General features: G+C 40.7%; 1 protein-coding gene across 1 annotated transcript in view; it reads right to left on the minus strand.

Annotated features, from left to right (window-relative positions):
• Positions 1-3,682: 3,682 nt before the first annotated feature.
• Positions 3,683-17,833, minus strand: part of LOC137603547 (contactin-associated protein-like 4) — a 32,668-nt gene continuing 18,517 nt past the window's right edge. The window contains exons 8-24 of the mRNA XM_068327115.1: positions 17,677-17,833; positions 17,431-17,580; positions 17,172-17,343; positions 15,550-15,656; positions 13,845-13,964; positions 13,565-13,765; positions 13,219-13,381; positions 12,788-12,915; positions 12,486-12,656; positions 11,868-12,086; positions 10,435-10,674; positions 9,313-9,546; positions 8,101-8,234; positions 7,793-7,880; positions 7,123-7,338; positions 6,248-6,319; positions 3,683-4,931 (exon numbers count right to left, since the gene is read on the minus strand). The exon at positions 17,677-17,833 is cut by the window's right edge and continues 111 nt beyond it. Coding sequence (XP_068183216.1) covers positions 4,744-4,931; positions 6,248-6,319; positions 7,123-7,338; positions 7,793-7,880; positions 8,101-8,234; positions 9,313-9,546; positions 10,435-10,674; positions 11,868-12,086; positions 12,486-12,656; positions 12,788-12,915; positions 13,219-13,381; positions 13,565-13,765; positions 13,845-13,964; positions 15,550-15,656; positions 17,172-17,343; positions 17,431-17,580; positions 17,677-17,833 — 2,760 coding nt within the window. The 3' untranslated portion in view covers positions 3,683-4,743. The remainder of the gene's footprint in view (positions 4,932-6,247; positions 6,320-7,122; positions 7,339-7,792; positions 7,881-8,100; positions 8,235-9,312; positions 9,547-10,434; positions 10,675-11,867; positions 12,087-12,485; positions 12,657-12,787; positions 12,916-13,218; positions 13,382-13,564; positions 13,766-13,844; positions 13,965-15,549; positions 15,657-17,171; positions 17,344-17,430; positions 17,581-17,676) is intronic.

Raw genomic sequence — 17,833 nt, forward strand, 5'->3', positions numbered from 1 at the left:
AAGTAATAAAAGTGTAAAATAGATTTATTTTTTTGTCTTTCAAGCCAAAAGTAGAGGACACGTGAAAACGTTCTGTGTTACTGACTGAGCCAACAGAGGTGATTGTTTATTCTCTCATCGCATAAAACTGATTAAAAACATGGCTAAACTCATTCTGACTAAAAATGAAATGTTTTTCCAACATTGGAAAGTGATGAAATAAGTTTTTCACAGTACAAACTAGTTGCTGGCTGCAGTGGAGTAAACAAAGAACTGATGCACAGATTAAATGATTCAGATCTTGTTATAGCTACAGATGTCCTCTTCTGGCCGGGAATGAATTAATTTCGTGATTTCGCTTGGAAATACATAATGCCTTTAATTCGGGCTGGGTAATTTGTTTTGTGGGCTTTGGTCCTATTGCTGAGTCTAAAACGGGGAGCATATGGAATCGACAATAGAACAAAGTGAGGGTAATGCATGCTGAATCAGGCAGCTGTGTCCTGCCATGGCTGCAAAAGAGTTCTCTCATTTTAAAGTTTTATAGAAGCCAATAAAAGGAAGAATTCTTCTGAAAAAAATAAAAAAAATCTGTCTCTAGACGCCCACAGCCCTCAGCCCCCTGCCTCCCACTTGTGGCACTTATACAGTATGTTCATATCAAGATGTCATAGCGTATGGAAGCCCTGAGTTCTGAGTTGTTCTTGGTGAAAGCTCTGGAGATTTGAATAAAAAGGAAAGAGAAAGAAAACCGAGACCAACAGCAACTGGGAAACGGCGTGGGAGGGCAGTTGTTCTAACGACTGACCGTTCTCATTTAAAAGCTGCATTTACATCCGTTTTTGGCAAAAGAAAGGTGCAAAAGAAAATCCAGAATATATCAAGTTGATCATACACAGATCAAACATGATCAGACCTTAGAGGATTTGTTTATCATGGACGCTCTGCTACAGATTGAAACAGAATTGCCTAGGTTCTTTGTGTTGCTGTATAGCAAATATTGACTTGTATTTTCCTTAGCTTTGACAGCCTGTATAAAAAACACCTCAGACGTCTTGTTGAATCTGTCTGTACAGACTAAGTCACAGCATTCAGGCAGCTCTTCAAAGACGAGCAACCACGCAGACGTCTTTACTCAAAAGCAACAATCGTCGAGCTGAAACAGAGGATGGTAGATGAGGTTAACTCAGAGGAGGTGATCATTTCTTCTGAGAGAAAACCTGGCTTTTTCCCACAGGACGATGAGGGTCAGCGGGAGGCGCATCAGGAAAAGTCTGCAGCTATTTATCCTTCTTGCACCCTGAGACATGCACAATAAAGATACAACGTGGAGGGAAAAAAAGGAGTATTTCTCTTGATTTTCTGAAATCTGTCACTGTCCTGCAGAGCTTAAGGAGCTGGAAAACAGCAATCCATCACCAGGCAGGCTTTCTGGACACTTGGCTCTGACCTTGAGCCATAAACACCATTTCTGATGTATTACGGCAACTGAAAGTGAAGAATTGCACAGAAGAGCAAAAGGCCTTGAGCACACAGCTTGGATTTGCCATTGGTGGCTATAAATATGGATAGAGGTGATTTAAACAAAACATAATATATTCACAGTGAAATGCTCTGTGAAGCCGGGAGCATTGTGACTTTGCTGGAACATGTGGCTACCTTTGAGCTTTAACTCTCTACTGGCTGTCTATACAGAACACAAAATGACAGATATATAATCTTATGGAAGTCATGTGTAATATAATGATAACACAGTAATAAAAGGAAATACAGTACATACACATTAAAACCAAATGTTTCCTTTGTTAAGAATAATACTCAGCTCCTTCATGTGAAACTATTCTGCAGGGACCATTATGAACATCTCAACATTTCCTAAGTGTGGCTGCAGCAACCTGTGAGACATATTAATGCAGAACATTTCTCTGCACTGTCTTAAATGATTTATACTCACAGGTAACTACAAACATCTTAATGTAAACCGTGCTTCTCGCTTTTTACTGGCTGAGAGAGAAGATTGATAGTCAGGAAATATTTCATCAGTTTGGTAAGGAATTGATGTCGCAGGCAGGCTTAGTGTTTTGGGTTCAATCTTGTTGGTGATAAATAAATCATCAAGTCCTGTTTTTTAAATTTTTCTTTTCACCCAATAGTGACGAAGGATTTCTACAAGTTACGTCTGTGGATATTTAATGGTCATTTTGTGATATGATTAAAATTTGACAGGACTATTAACTTTCACTGATGAGAGACTTCTTTTTCCCGTCTCAGATTTGTTTTAAAAAAACTCAGACTGACATGTTTTCATTCTCTTAGGTTTTTTTGACAGTTTCACCAGATTATGATGAATTAGGAGGATGAAGCTGATGCGCCTGAGAAAGGAAAGAAATAAAAAAGTGGTGTGAAAATGAATATAAAAAGTTTTTCAAAGGAAAAGATTAATTCCACTTCATCTTCAGAGAGTCTGTGATTAAAAGCTGTACTCTGAAATGGTTATCATGCTACCACTGCGCAGATTAGTCCAACATCCTCTGGGTGGGTTTCCTCTCCATCATCATCTTCTGTATTATCTCAATAGAGGAGTTACAGAAAAACAGAACATCCTATGTCGAATGAAACGAAATTAATCTCATAAAAGTTCAGACCCGTGATGCTTTGGGACATTTAATCAACACTATAAAGATGGTTTTTTTTTTTAGAGTTTCAACTGAACTGCAGAATATATATATATTTGTTACATTCTGAGCACAATCAGAAACTCCTCATCTGAAGAAAAACAGCATCACCTGTGACCACCTCATGCTACTTTGGTCTTTTTGGCACAAGACCGGCAAGATCTGGACAGAGACACGTACGGCAGCAGCACACTGGTGAAATGTCTTCTCACACACATGGATGTGTGTGTCTTCTAACATAATGGATGATTCCGGGTCAGATGTGTGTGCTGTGGTCATCCTCAGGTGGGTTTTGGAGCCGTTTGTGTTGCTGCAGTGATATAAAAGCCCCAATCAGCTCATAGGTGGGTGATAATTATTTTCAACACAACCTGTTTGTTGGAGACGACAAAAAAGCCCCCCCCCCTTTTTTTTACTTCTGTTCAATGAATGCATCATTTTTGTCTATTTTTGCAGCTTTAAACATTATACAGTATAAATTCATCACCATTGACCTCCCTTGTCCTTTCATCTCTGCACATATAAGCACTGACCATGACAAATCAGACGCTAGACCATACACAAACCTCATGTCCCTACAGACCGCAGAATGATGCATTCACTGTGAACTGAACCACCAGCGGCAGATTTAACAGCTTTTATCAGGCTTTAGCTAACCATCAGACACACAAACCAAACCTTACGAACCTTACAACAACAACAGCCAACATTACGTCATGAAAAAAAGACTTGAGTTTACTGTACAGCGCTCGTATGAGATGTGATGTCAAATGGTAGATACACAAACCCTCTAAAAGTCCACAAAAATCCACAACACAAACCTGGTAAACTGGAAAATATCCAATCCAATGTGTGTATGTGTCCAGAGCATTGCACGTGTAATCAATCAAACTGATGACAAAACTATAGGTTTATAATCACTATTTATTTAATTTTAGTAATATCCAGTGTTTAACAATAAATACATTTCATCTCCAAACCGAACTCAGTGTGTGAAGACAGGAACTAAAACGGGCTTGGACACACACATATAATTTGTCGAACTTAAACATCTCAATGCATTTCCCCTTTTGGTGCTGCAGTCTTTGCCGTTGCAGCACAATGCATCCTGTCCTCGCTGTCCGTAATGAGGTGTCGTTGGAGGCATAGATTCATCCCTATCTGTAAACAACACCTGCTGACAGCTATCCAGTCATCTGGATCATCATCCTGTTTTGTGTGGGTCTGTGCGTGGGCGGCCTCACCGCATCTCCAAGCGTTGTATCTGTGTGTGTGTGTTATCGTTCCAGCGCAGGGAGACGTTAGGCCGTCCCGCCACAAGAACCGGCCTGACATCTCCAGCAGCTGAATGCTACACAAAAAGCAGCCGAGAGGACAGCCATCATTTCAGACATAAGCTCGATAATATCCTTTAGAAATGTGACGAGGAAACTGTGCTAATGGCAGCTGTGACACATTGGGTTGGTTCTGTTTGAATCAACCAAAGGGACGTTGCTTTGATGGTGTTTGTGCGACTCTTGTCTGAAAGGGGACAGCAGCTCAAAATATATATGAAAATAACATATGAGCTACGAATCGGCTCAAGGTGGAACGTTACAACGGAGAGACGCTGTAAATAAAATGCAAAGTCCTTCTGAGAAGATGAGAAATGATCAGTGTGACTGGATGCGTTCGGCTCTTACACACTTCATACAGTTTGTGCAAGCTAAGAAAAACATAAAGCACTGAAATAAGAAGCACTTAAATCAGACATTACTTCCTTCATGTCATCATTTCAATTGGACGGAAAAAGGACTCACTGATATAAAGTCAAAATTCTAGATCTATATCGTCAAATATTTACAATTTTCCCAACGGGACTGACAACTTATAAATTTAACACTTGTTTCTTGTCATTCTTTATGCAGCTTTTACAAAAAATACAACCACAAAAGAAGAAAAGGAGACTCAGGAGGAGTGGATTGTTTGTGTCTTCCCATCTTGTCTCAGATTTTAGTGGAAAGGGCCGAGGCTTGACGATCTGCCGACGCCTTTGTTTATCTCCTCATCTTTATCCCCGGGCAGTTCAACAGTTTTTCAGACCTCCACTCTAAATAAAATACTCCTTCTGGTTCTCTGTGGGACCGTTCTGCGATCGTCTGAAAGTCAGCTCTGGACAGTCTTCGGTTTTCACTGTTTTTACTTCCTGGCTCTGACACGTCCTTTTTCTCCTGTAGAGGACTCGGGCCATGATGGCCAATACAGACATGCTGACAAAGATCACAACCACTATCATACCTGCAGAAGGGAGATAGTAAAAGTTACTGCGTTCAGACACATGGACCTCCACTCACTATTCAGGCCGGTATTAAAGAAGATCTATAACAAGTAGGCTTGTTAAAGAACCAACAGAATCCTTATGGATTCACCTTTTAAAATCAATATCCACTGCAGAGCCAGCCCTTGTGGGGCTGTGTTGTGTTTATTTCAGGGCATTAAAATTTTTATTTAACACTCTTCAGCTTTTTTGTCGTGTTCTACTATATTTATCCCTCCCTAAACAGGTTCTAACAACATATTTAAATGACTCAGTGGTACAAATTGATTCTGGCCATATGGAGAGAGGCCTCAAAGCAGTTTCTTGACATTTAGAGTTAATGGCACGACTTCACTTCATTATTTTTCAGCGATAAAAGAGCGTGATGGAAACTAAAGTGTAACAACCGCTTTTCATTATAACAGCCGCGTGAAATGCAGAATATAAACCTCCCCATACAATGAAATGATGGCAGAGTCCTTAATATATGCCTGCTGCTATAAAAGGTTTGACCATAAAGCAACAATGGTGCTTTCTTTAGACAGGCAGAACGCTACAGTGACAGCTCTGTTGAATTTGCTAATTGCTATGAAACTGCCTTCATCCTGCAACTTCCACCACAGGATGCGACCTAGGATCAAAAATGTGCAGTGGGAACTCCTGAGAACAGAAGGTGTGAAGTTTATTTACGTCTGTGAACTTGTGAAAATGTCGTAAACCTCTTGATATTTAAGGAGTTATCTGCAGGTAGTAGATTATAAACCGAACGATCTGTGGTTTTATAATCCTTGTTTTTAAATGGAGCAGATTAGAACAGAGAAATTAATCTGGAGATAAAGTATTACACTTGGAAATAAAATGCCTACTTAAAGCTGCTGGTCAGTGTGCTAACAGGCAGGGAGAAAACATTAGATTGCTTTTGCTCCGTCATTAGTGTTGCAGTCAGCTCATTTCCCCTGGCAATTTTGTTTATTAGGAGGTTTCTGCATCAATATGAACAATAAAAAAATGTCATTTCTATGTGGAATACAAAGTCATTTGTATTCTAATTAGCTGTGATTTCATTTTGTGTGCAGACATAGTAACACTGTTGGAGGGACAACGCAGGGCTTTCATTTAAACTACTAGACGCTATGCAAATTTGATGAAATTGCTGTTGCCTGACAATTGATGAATATTTCAAAACAAAACACACCAAATTTTGTGTAGTTATATAAGGACCTGGCATTAGCACAAGCTTGAAAGATTATTTTAGGGATACTGATTGATGATATTGTCACAGTGAAGAATGTTTTACCTCCAATAAGTGCTGAGTCTCTCCTGATGGCGTTTACCTCAGGTTGACTCGCTCCCACTGATCCAGACTGGCCTGGAAGGGGAATAATGATATAGGAATGGTAGACAGTGATACAGAGAAGAAGAATAGAGAACATATGAATGGGAAGGAAAGAAATGATGAGAAATAAAGAGAAGAGATGAGAAGGGGGATAATTTTAAACATGAAAAGTAGAAATGGATGGAGTAGCTGCAGACAGACATCCTATAGATGCATGTAGAGTGAAAGCAAAATTAAATGTAGGCTGTGCATCAGTGCAGATAGAACTTATTGAACACTACCTCTCTGCAGAATCCATGATGAGTGACCTCAGCGTAAATACACGCACATTACATCATCAGAACCCGTAGAGAAAGAAAGTGAGGGAAAGAAAGAGGGAAAGCTGTGTCTTCCTCTAATCATTAAAATTAGTTTTTGTTGGTTTTTTTCTTTGCATTTATGCTGACCATTCTTGATCAGGACAACTTTTAGATTGATTTTATTAGGCCATCAAAGTTTTCTGTTCATCAATCAGTCATCCGTTGATTTTTATGCCATCGTTTTTCATAGATTTTAGTGTCGGCAGTGGAAAGGTCAGTTGAGATATTTGTTCACCAGACATTCTCGTCACTTTGCTATGGTGGAAATAGAAAAAATAAATCTTACTTGAGCTGAGTGTAGCAGAGAAAATTTAACCTTTGGGGTACTAATGAATAAAAGTTTCATCTTAGTGAAGAAGAACTGCAAAACTAAATACTATATAACTATACAATAACAATTATTAAACAACAGAATAGAATAAATTAGCTAAATCAACATTTTGACATGTTTTGTACATATATCTGTTTTCCTTGGACCTGATAGGTGGTGCGTGGCGTCCGCCGCGTATGGATTGGCTGGTGTCGAGCCACATGTGGACTGGACCAGTGGGCCAGTGACGGTGACGTAGCTATTATCGTGGTGGAGCAGAGCCGCTTTCAAAGGGCTGACAGAGTTAAAGAGGACGGCGGACAGACAGCCGGTGAAACCCAGAGAAGCGAGGTGAGACAGCTCCGGGTCCAGATCGCCAAAGTCTGGAGAAAAAGAGACAGAGACATGGTCAATTGAAGCTGACATAATTCTGATCAAGGCGTTACTTATTATAGTAGGTTGTGGAGGCAGCGCTCCCTGCCTTCCAGGAACCACATGCGAGTAATGAATTCTGCGATACAGCGACAAACTATTTATTTTATTATTTACGGTAATTAAAACATTTATTAACCGTCCCCATACTGATATTAACCCACCTTCTATCTCTATTACCTTTTACCACACTTTTATAGACTTGTTTAAAGCGCTGATTTCAGTTTCAGATTTCCTTACCACCCACAATGCACTCTGCTAACAACTCACCTGAACAATACCCCATATGCCTCATGTGTTATTTCATTATCTCTTTGCTTCTCTGCCTGCTCGAACTGAGACAATGGCAGCTGTTGAAGGGACTATCTAAGGTCTCGTTTGTGATTATGCCGTCGTGTCTCTTACTGTGCATTCTGCCGAGAATCAATGACTTGACGGCATTGAATTCGACATCGGATGTGATGTTAAAGTCCTCTTTGGAGTTTTGGTCAATCTGAAAGAACATTAAAAGTTCCTTTAGTGGTCATTATTGTTTAAACACAGTTGAAGATACAGTTGTGCATCATCAGCATACATTATCTACTGGAGGCTCTTCCAGTTTTCAACTGGAGGATCCAGTACTGAAAGCTAGCTAAGCACTATTCACTTTGATGGACTGATACCGACAATGCTGACAATGAAGCGTTTAAAATGGACTTATTTATGTCTGTTACCTGGACAGAGACGGTATCTGAACGTCTGCTGATGGTTACGGCATGCAGCTGTCCGTTGGCAAGGTTCCTCACTTTGCTCCTCAGGATGTCGGGGTTTTTGTTGCCGTCTAGTCTGTACCACACCTCCAGCTCGTCTGGATGCAACAAAAGAACAATGGTGTGTTTCTGTGTGACGACCAGACTTAAACAAGCTGTAAAATTAAATCTTTTATAAATGCGAATCAGATTATGTTCACCTATAACTTCACTGCTCAAGAGGAAACTGGACGCTCCCGGGCAACAACATTTAACAAGATTTTTATATTTATTTAAATCAGGATGATGAAACATAATTGAGAGAAGGCATTACAATTAACTAAAATTTCACATAAGCATACTTGGATGTGACATTGGCGAGACCTGAGTGACACAACGCGGCTACATTCACTTTCTTCATATATCTGCAAGTTCTAGCACAAAAGAAGAACAAAGAAAGTTTTCAAGTCATGCATTAACCATATATTTCAGCTGTGCTAATTACATTTCACGCTCTTCTTTTTATAACTCTCTCATTAGAGCCTTGCAGTGTGTTCACACAATAATGACCACAATTAACAAGTCTCAAGAGGTGATTGTGGAGGTTTTCAGCAGGCTTGACAGCTGCAAAAAACAATGTGATAATCAGTCAAAAGTAATCTTTGCTTTTTTATTTCATACACTGATGTAAAGGGGATGGACAAAAATAATAATTACAATGACAATGAGATAAATGAAGGTGTTTTGCTTTCAAATTATACAGTATGTTAAATTTTCATACAGTTTGAAATCCTGTTTAATCTTCCGTGTGATATCAATTATCAGCCAATTTTTCCAGAGCGTGTATTTCGTTATTTTGTATGATTTCATTACACAATTATTTATAATGAATGATCTTTTTGAGGATTCAGTGCGGATAAACCGAGCGAGACAAGAGTGAGTTGATTATCCAAATCAACATGATCTAAAGAGCTACAAATAAAATGGTGGCAATTAAAACCCTAATTATGACAGCACCACGCGCCATCAATAATGAGTCCTTATTAGAATATTTAGGGTCACCTGGGGGGAACCAAACATAATAAACAATATTATTTTTGCTTTTTATGTGCAGCTTTTTTTTTCCAGTTCAAAACAGAAACCCAAAAAGAGAAGGTAACAAAAATAGAACCCAAGCAGGAGGATCTGAACGCTCACTGTTCTTGTTGAGGAGCAGGGCCAGGTACTCCCTCCGATAGGAGCTGATGAAGAGGAGCAGAGCAGGACTCTGGCTGGTCCTGAAGCTCAGAGAGACATTTTCTGCACTCAGTGTCACATCGGAGTAGATGGAAGAGGGCAGAGAGTCGTGGAAACTCCTGTTCAGCTCATTCACCACCGGTTCTGTGAAGGTGTAGCTGACGGATGTCCCTGACTTGAAGATGGCGGACACCTCTTTAACAAAAGAAATACAGAGTTGTCTTACTTTTGTCTTTTGTGTTCTGTTGCTAATGTTCTACAAGTGCATATGACTTTTCCACCCTGACAACACCCAATTACAGAGCTGTAGAAAAAAACATGAAACGAGAAGTAGAAGAACAACCATATGTCTGTTTTCTAATTCCAACACAATCATGTATGAGATGTGTGATTTTCCTCCCACACATACCTGTGGAGCTCAACACCACAGATACCAGAGTACGGATTGTTAATTATAAAGGATGTAGAAGGTGAAGCTGATGACTCAGCATTCATAATATTTTAAAAGTTACTCAACTAAATCTTGAAAAAAACTTCAGGAGAAAATAGATTTCCACAGGATCAAAAGGGTGCAATCGCTGACATCTCTAGTTGTGTGTTTCATTAATAGACGGTCGCAGCATGCTTGAGGTCAGAAAGTGCTCTGCGTGTAGCCGGCAGCTAATTATTTCACCTCCACTTCCTTTTTTTATTCCTGATCATTACATTTCAGCTTAAGCTCTAAAGTAAAAATCACAAACTCTGTTTCTTTCTTCCCCCGATTTATAAAATATGAAAAATATGTAAAGAACCTTTTGATTAGAATAATTTACACTCGACATCAGATCCAGTTCATCCCACCACATATTTAAACTGGTTTCTAAACTGGTTTTTATTCCTTACATTTCCCACCTGCTCATTGACAAACGTAAAAAAAATAAATTTAAAAAAGTCAAGAGACATTAAAGCTTCTTTAAAGGAATGTTTCTAAAATGATCACTGTAACGAAAATCTTCAGCAGGGTCTTATTTTCTGATCATTCATCAGTGAACGCATTCTGCGTCTCCATGACGACGTGTGGTACTGATGACAGAGCCCCGGTACCTGCGTCGCAGAAGGCTCCGGTGTAAGCAGACGAGCCGCAGTCGCAGGAGAAGCTGTTGGCGTTCTCCACACAGCGACCCCGGTTCTGGCACAGGGAGCCATAGCTGCTGCAGTACCCGGGACATCCAGCCTGGACCCCGGGGGTGATCTTCGCCCTCTCCTCCAGGTCCAGGGTGACCCCGTTGAGCTGCAGGGAGCGAATGCAACCCCGAAAGCCCTTCTGTCTGGACGCCGTGCCTCCTGAAGACACACAGAAATGCATGTCGCTCAGTTTCTTTCATCTTTTTTTTTGCGCTTCTGTTTTCGTCTCTGCGTAGGCGACACATATAAGGGATGGTTTTTTTTAAATACCTGGTTAATCAGTCTAGAAAAAGGCATCACAGTTTCTCACAGCCAACAAAAATTACTGAAAATTGTAAATTATTGTAAATATAGATATAAATATTTTATTCCTGCTTTTGGATGCAGAGGATTTCACACACAAAGATTCTAACATTGAGAACACATTTTTGCCCATTCGGTCAGCATTTATGTCTTACAGAAGACATAGGAAACATACTGTATATCCATGATGAAATTACGGCCTTTAATTTTGGATATTTTTTACAACAAGATGATGAAACGCAGTGAAACACAAATTACCAGTGAAAAATTTGAGGAGTTTACTTTTTATTGGCTGTCTGCTTACCGGATGAGTACATGCTGATTGGTGATATCGGGAAGGCTGTCAAACTGTCAATCAGACTGACAGCCTGCTCGTCGTGCGTGACCGGCTGACACCAGTTGGGAAAATATTTTTCACCTCAAATATTTTTTTTCCCTTTCTAGGACAGAATTTAAACTCTAGAACTTATTGTTTTTCTGACTTAGTGCATAATAACCTCTGACTGTCCTCGGAGTTCAGGACATTATAATTGTCTCCGTGCCAAAACTGGCGAACCTGAAGACTGTTATGAGATAAACAGCTTCTCAGGACTGCAGAGATGCTGAGGGGTCAACAACAGGGCCAGGAAAAGAAAATGGTTAAAACATCATTCCAAGGTTACTCTGGGGGGAAAAAAAGAAAAACTGGCCTCTACAGTTGCAACTTTTCACTCCATCTCCCTGCAGATGTTTCTCTCAGTCTGAGGATTTTTCTCAGTCTATTAAATGTGGACTTATATAAAGTTATAACATCTATAAAGGACATAAGCCACTGTTCAGGCTTAGGAGCAAGGATTTTTATAGGTGAATGATCTCGCTTTGAGCTGTCATTTTCAACGTGGATCAATAAGCAGCGTCTGTCCTTCTTGCAGAAGGACAGAAATATATATATGAAACACCAGCCTCCACCATTTCCGGATGACTTAAAGGATGTCACAGGAAGGAGACTGAGAGGAATTCAGAATTACGAAAGGCATTCCAGCCATCGTTTGTAGTTCTGAAACACACACCTATGAATAACTGGCTGTTGAGCTGCAGGTGGATGTGGCCATCAGCCGGAGCCTCCTGCGTCGCAACAGGAAGCTCGTCAAGGCGGAGCGTCGCCTCTTTAACATTGCGCTCAGCTCGAATGCGATGCCACCTGTTGTCATTTATCGGGATGTCGGCCTTCACCCGAACCTCCAGCGGACCGTTACCCACGTCAAAGGAGAAGAGCACCTCAGTGGGGGCTGCAATCAAAGCATCAGAGTCAGGAATTGCAACTGGATTTATGAGCACGTATGGTGATCTGGGAGGAATTTCAAGCATTTATTTGGATAACGTACAAATACCATCTATACATAAGTAACAACTAAAATGCGTTTTAATTTATGTGCATGTGCGGGGGAGGGATTCACTAGAAAGTCTGGCAGGAGTTTGAACAACTGCTGCAAAAGTGCCAGAATGTTAAACACTTTGAGGGTTGACGGTATCATCACTTCAAACTGAGTTTGATCAAGTTGAAACTTCAATTCGAGGTGATCCTTCTTGCTCAAACTGCGCTCACATTTCAGAGAAGTCCGGATTACACATCTGACCCCCCCCCCCCCCCCCAAAAAAAAAGAAAAAAGAAAAAAGGTTTTACTTACAGCTGAGTTCGATCCGAATGAAGTCTTTGATGCCCAGGTTTTCCAGGAAGACCCCGGAGGATGATGTGGTTTTAAAGAGGAAGGAGATGTCGGCGCTCAGCTCTCCGTGGAATGTGGGAAAGTGGAGGTAAGAAGTCTCTTTGTCAAAAAATGCAGCATTCCAGACATTTTCTGTAAAAAAAAAAAAAGAAAGAAAAATCTGTGAAACGTGCTCTTAAAAATACACGACATTTTAAAGGAATAGATCTGAAATGAAGCACTTCAATAGTCCCACTGAAATGTTGTCAAAGGACTGGACTTACTGTCTCCATGGCAATGGAGATGCCCTACCCTGTAGGCACCCTCTGAGTCTGGCCTGTGGACGTCACCCAGCACCAGAGATCTGACAGGGAGGAACTCCTTATGGGTCAGCAGGCCAGAGTCATTAGCCCTGGAAGGTTTGGGATCAACATGACAGAAGAGACGGACAGAAAAGTGTTTCATTCAAGTCTAGCGGGGAGAAAGATAGCAGTTTTTTAAAAAAAAAAATCACTTATAAAGTAAGACTGATAAGGAAGAGAAGACGGAGCAATAAAAAAAATGAGCTGATTAATATTCTTGGTGGCTAAAAAAAAGTTAAAAACAGACAGAAGAAGTGAGATGATAAGGTTAGGAAAAGGAAAAACCATCATTGCCAGCAGCAGCAGTGTCAAAATAAAGACGACTGTGTTAACAGGATTAAATAGTACGGTACCATTCGGTTTGGTCAGCATCGCAGTTGCAGTGGTGTTTGGGGTCCACACAGTTCTGCTGGAGGCTGCAGGCACAATGATGGCTGCCTGGTGGGGCCCCACCCCAGTGGTTCTGCACCTGTCCTGCACCAGGACCACCGACCCACCAGCTGAGTGGGAGGCCTCCTGCGACACACACGTACACACACTCATTCACGACACACTTTACTGTTGTGGGTTTGTCAGAGAGGATAACCAATGATTTTTAATAAACCAGCAAATAAACTGGTCCAACAACACAACTCAGGTTTCAAGTCGGCAGCTTTGAATCATTTCTGTCTTGCGTCTCAGAACATCAATAGGCTTCACCTGGTGCTTTCAGGAGGCGGGACTTCCTGCAGTGGTAAGTCAGCTCCTGCTGGCAGTGATCCGATTGGTTAATAATGGCCACGAGCTGTTTCTCCTCAGATGCATACTCAAAGTGAGCTGTGTGTTGGTTCTTGCCAGGCGACGCTCGGACTGCTGTCAGCTTCGTGTTGTTGTGCTGGATCACAGTCCAGGTTTTATCCTCTGGGGGTGGTGGCAGAGATCAGTTTTATTCCTTTATGTGAACCTTAAACTGGGATGAGGTGTTGGACAGGTCAGCTACCTGTCATGTTGCAGTAGATCAGCTGCGGTCTGATTGGTCCGCTGCCGTCCACATCAACGTAATAATATCCGGATGTGTTGCCGTTGTGTTTGTACGCCTCACATGACTGCTCATATATGGCTGAGGAGGGAGGGGGGGAGAGACATCATCATCATCATCATCATCATCATTTGATATTTGAGGCCAATTTTTTTCCCATTTTTTGCGCAATTTGTATTGCTCTTTCTCCCTGAAGCAGAAATAAGAACAGCTAAGCTAAGAAACAGTTTGATTGGCTTATTTACACATTTGTGTTTGCACTGGTTAAATTAACAAGCTATAATGTGTTAGATGTGCTGTTAGAAGAGCTGCTAAGTGGATGGCTTGAGCCAACCTGATATTGCCTGTGGAATATGCAGGGTGCGATTTGTCAAAAAAACAAGGGGTGGCGGGAGGGGGGGGGTTATCTTTTAATCATGAAAAAATAAGCAATCAACAGGCATAATTCTTTTTTTAGGTTAATAATAGGCCCTAAGAGTCTATATTCCAACCACTTTAAGGTTCATATTTAATACTGATGTAAAAAAGACAAAACATTTAATTTTCTGTGATGGCACGTCAAGAGGATTTAGCCTAATGAGAATGGTCTGTAAAACATTAACACCACATAGATTAAAAATTTTACATGTAATGTCAAAGTAACTCAACAAATATGAGACTACATGAACAGTTTGCTCTGATGTCAGACTTCTTGTGGGCTTTTCGGCGTTCATGTTGACCCGCAACACTCCTGAATTCAAAATTTTACTCTGACCTACTTTCTTCAGAATTTTGCACTCTAAAAGATACAAAGCGGTAAGTTGACGCTGATGTTTTTCAAAGATGAAGGTCATCATCACATTTTTGTGCCTCTGGCTTCCTGAAAATGTTGATTTTTTTTTGTTTTGTGATTATATCTCAACAGGTTTCAGAGATGTGTACCTTAAAAGGTATAAAAGTGAAAATTTTACCTTGACATGGTTTATCAAGGTCAAGGTTGTGATCTAATGTTCATCCCCTTGCCTCCCTGAATATAATGCCTTTTGTTTCGTCTTTCTATCTTATCCAGTTCCTGAGACATGTGCAAAAAAAAAAAGTACAAAAGTTGAAATTTGACCTTGACCTAGTTTTCTCAAGGTCAAGATCAGCATCTCATTTTTACCCCGTTTGCCACCTGAGTAATGTGCTTCTCCTTTCTTCTTTCTATCTGCAACGTTTTAGAAGATATTTGGAACACACAAACACTGACAACTACAATACAACACCGCTTCGTGGGATGTAATCATTAGATCAGTGGTTCACAGAAGGTCTGATATTACTTATTAAACATGAAACCTGATTTGATGAGCAGTAATTTTTTTTTTGTACTGAATGATTGACATCAGGATGCTACATGATTTTTAAAACATTATTCGTATTATTTGGCACTCTATTTTCTTCACCTTCTTCCTTGTTTCTACTCCTCCTCTCAACGTTGTTATCTTTTCCCTGTGTTTCCTCTGAAGGACACACAGTTGATTATCAGAGAGGTGTCAGATAACAGAATAACCTTGACGCCGGTGAGGTGCCCGCATCAGCTCGTGTCATTACAGAAAACACGCGCACAAGGGCGTAAATATGTGCACACTCTGTCCTTACTGTTTGCTCGGCCTTTTAAAAGCCACAAACAAAGCCTGTGTGTCCTTACAGCTGTGGCAGGTGGCTCCGCTGTAGCCGGTGCTGGAACAGTTACAGTGGAAGGTGCTCCAGGATTGGCTGCAGCCGCCTCCGTGTTCGCAGGGCGTCAGAGAACACCTGCATGATGGAGACAACCGGAGAGTGATGGCGCTCCTTTACTGTTCACATATGGCACAGGTGTGTACACTACAGGAGGTACGTGTCACCTGGGTACCCCGCTTTTCCTGATGTAAATATAGATTCTGATAAAATTCTGAACAAAATATAAAAATACAACATTTGTAAAAACAATTAGAGGAGAAATTAACAATAAAAATATTTGTGGTTATTCTGCTTAATACTGAGGGTTAGTTTACTTTTTTTTTTAAATTGTAAGGACATAAGCATAAATAAAATAATGTAATTTGGTATTTCAACACATTTTCGATTAAAAGCAGCATAACGACAATACATTGGATTCTCCGTCTGAGGAAATTAATTGACTTTAATTATGCATATATTTGATTTATAGTACTGTATATTAAAATGTTCATAATGATAATAAAAATGTGCTGATTTCTGTAACTGAAATTTTTTTTAATAATTATTACTCAACTTCCTGTGAGAGTTGTCACGGCGAGTAGCATCCAGAATATGCACTTTGAAAGATGATTTTTAAAAGAGGATGGGAGAAATCTAAGAAAGGGAAGAGAAGGATTGAAGGACGGAGCAAAAAAGGGGATAAAGGTTGGGATGAATGGATTTTTGTGGTTACTAAGTAAATATATTTGGAAGGGGGAAGCGACGCCAGTGCATTATGACTGCAGAAAAAAAAGAGTATTTTTAATGTCTGAGCCAGCGGGACTTTCACTGTTAACAAAAAGAAAAAAAAAAACTTACTCAGCTGCCAAGTCTGCTGAAAACACTTTTTAACACCAATTTCTTTCCGTTCGTGTTACTTGACGATTTTATTACAAACTCAATCATGCTCAAAAAACGCACGCTGTGCAAAACACACAGTGACTTCAGTGAGCGTACGACCAGTGAGGCAGCTAATTTCAAGAAAGCTCACTCTAGGTTGGAGGCGAGGGATTGGAGAAGTGCAATTTTTTTCAAAGTTGACAAAGGATCCTTAGAGGATAAAGTCTGTGAATTGTACCAGTGGGCTGCGATAGTTTGGTAAATGTGAGTGATACACTGTTATTCACACATTAAACTGCTGCAGCGGAGCATGATTTGACATTTTGTGCAACACAGAGCGAGAAAAGAGACACGTCGGAGGTCGCAGCTTCTCTACTAATTAAAGATACAGAAATGTCCATCTCATTAATTTTAATCACACTCTTAATGGATTGTTTAGTATGCAATATGTGAGTTTTTCTCCCAGGCATATGTAATGTTTGCATTAAAACAAGCCGTATGGTGCATCTAAATTTGCATGTTAATTGCAAGCAGATGCAAAGAAACATCACACAATGGCATTAGAAAGTACCAGCAGCTTCGTTTGTTGAGGTATGTTGGAATGATATACCCTATGGGGGTGGATTTCAAGGGAACACTGGTGTCCAGATCATGAATGGCAATTAACACAGGGAAAATGACGAAAATAAAAAAGAGCTTTATTACATAGCATAGGAGTTCCTTAAGTCATACCTGTCAATGATGCCACACATGTCGATCTGCAGGTGACTATAATTTCCCATCAATCTCTGCTGCACCATGATCAAGTCCACTGATTGGTCGTTCACGGTCAGGAGACGCATGCAGCCCTGGAAATCCGTGAAGGGGTTTATGCAGTCGTGGACAATTTGTTCAGCAGGACAACCTGCAGAGCGGAGGAAACACTATTCAACAATCAAACGCCACAGGAACTGGCTCTGAAACTTTTCTGTGCATCTGTTCACTCCCTTACTTCCAAAAAAGAGCCAACTTCCTTGGGTAAAAGAAAACGAGGGAGCGGCGTGAGCAGAGGATGCTTCATCTCCGTCCACGGCGACGGTCAAACGTCCTCGTCTAGAAGTCAGCTTCACAGAATGCCACTGACCGTCATTCAGAGCTGAGCCTAAGCAGACACACGTGTAGATACTCTATTCTAGTTTGACGTGTCCATAAATAGAGACTAAAAGATCCATAAAGAGAGTTTGGGGGTCAGACTGACCTGAACTGATCTCCAGCGGCGCCCTGTCATGCTTGCGGATCTGCAGATGGAGCCTGGCTTTGCTCAGGTACAGCCAGACCACACCCGCTTGCTTGGGAAGATCAAAGGTCACCAGCAGCCCCGCCGCGTTCCACGTCCGAAACTGAAGCCCCATCGA

Source organism: Antennarius striatus, chromosome 11 (genome assembly GCF_040054535.1).
Source record: "Antennarius striatus isolate MH-2024 chromosome 11, ASM4005453v1, whole genome shotgun sequence".
Taxonomy (NCBI): domain Eukaryota; kingdom Metazoa; phylum Chordata; class Actinopteri; order Lophiiformes; family Antennariidae; genus Antennarius; species Antennarius striatus.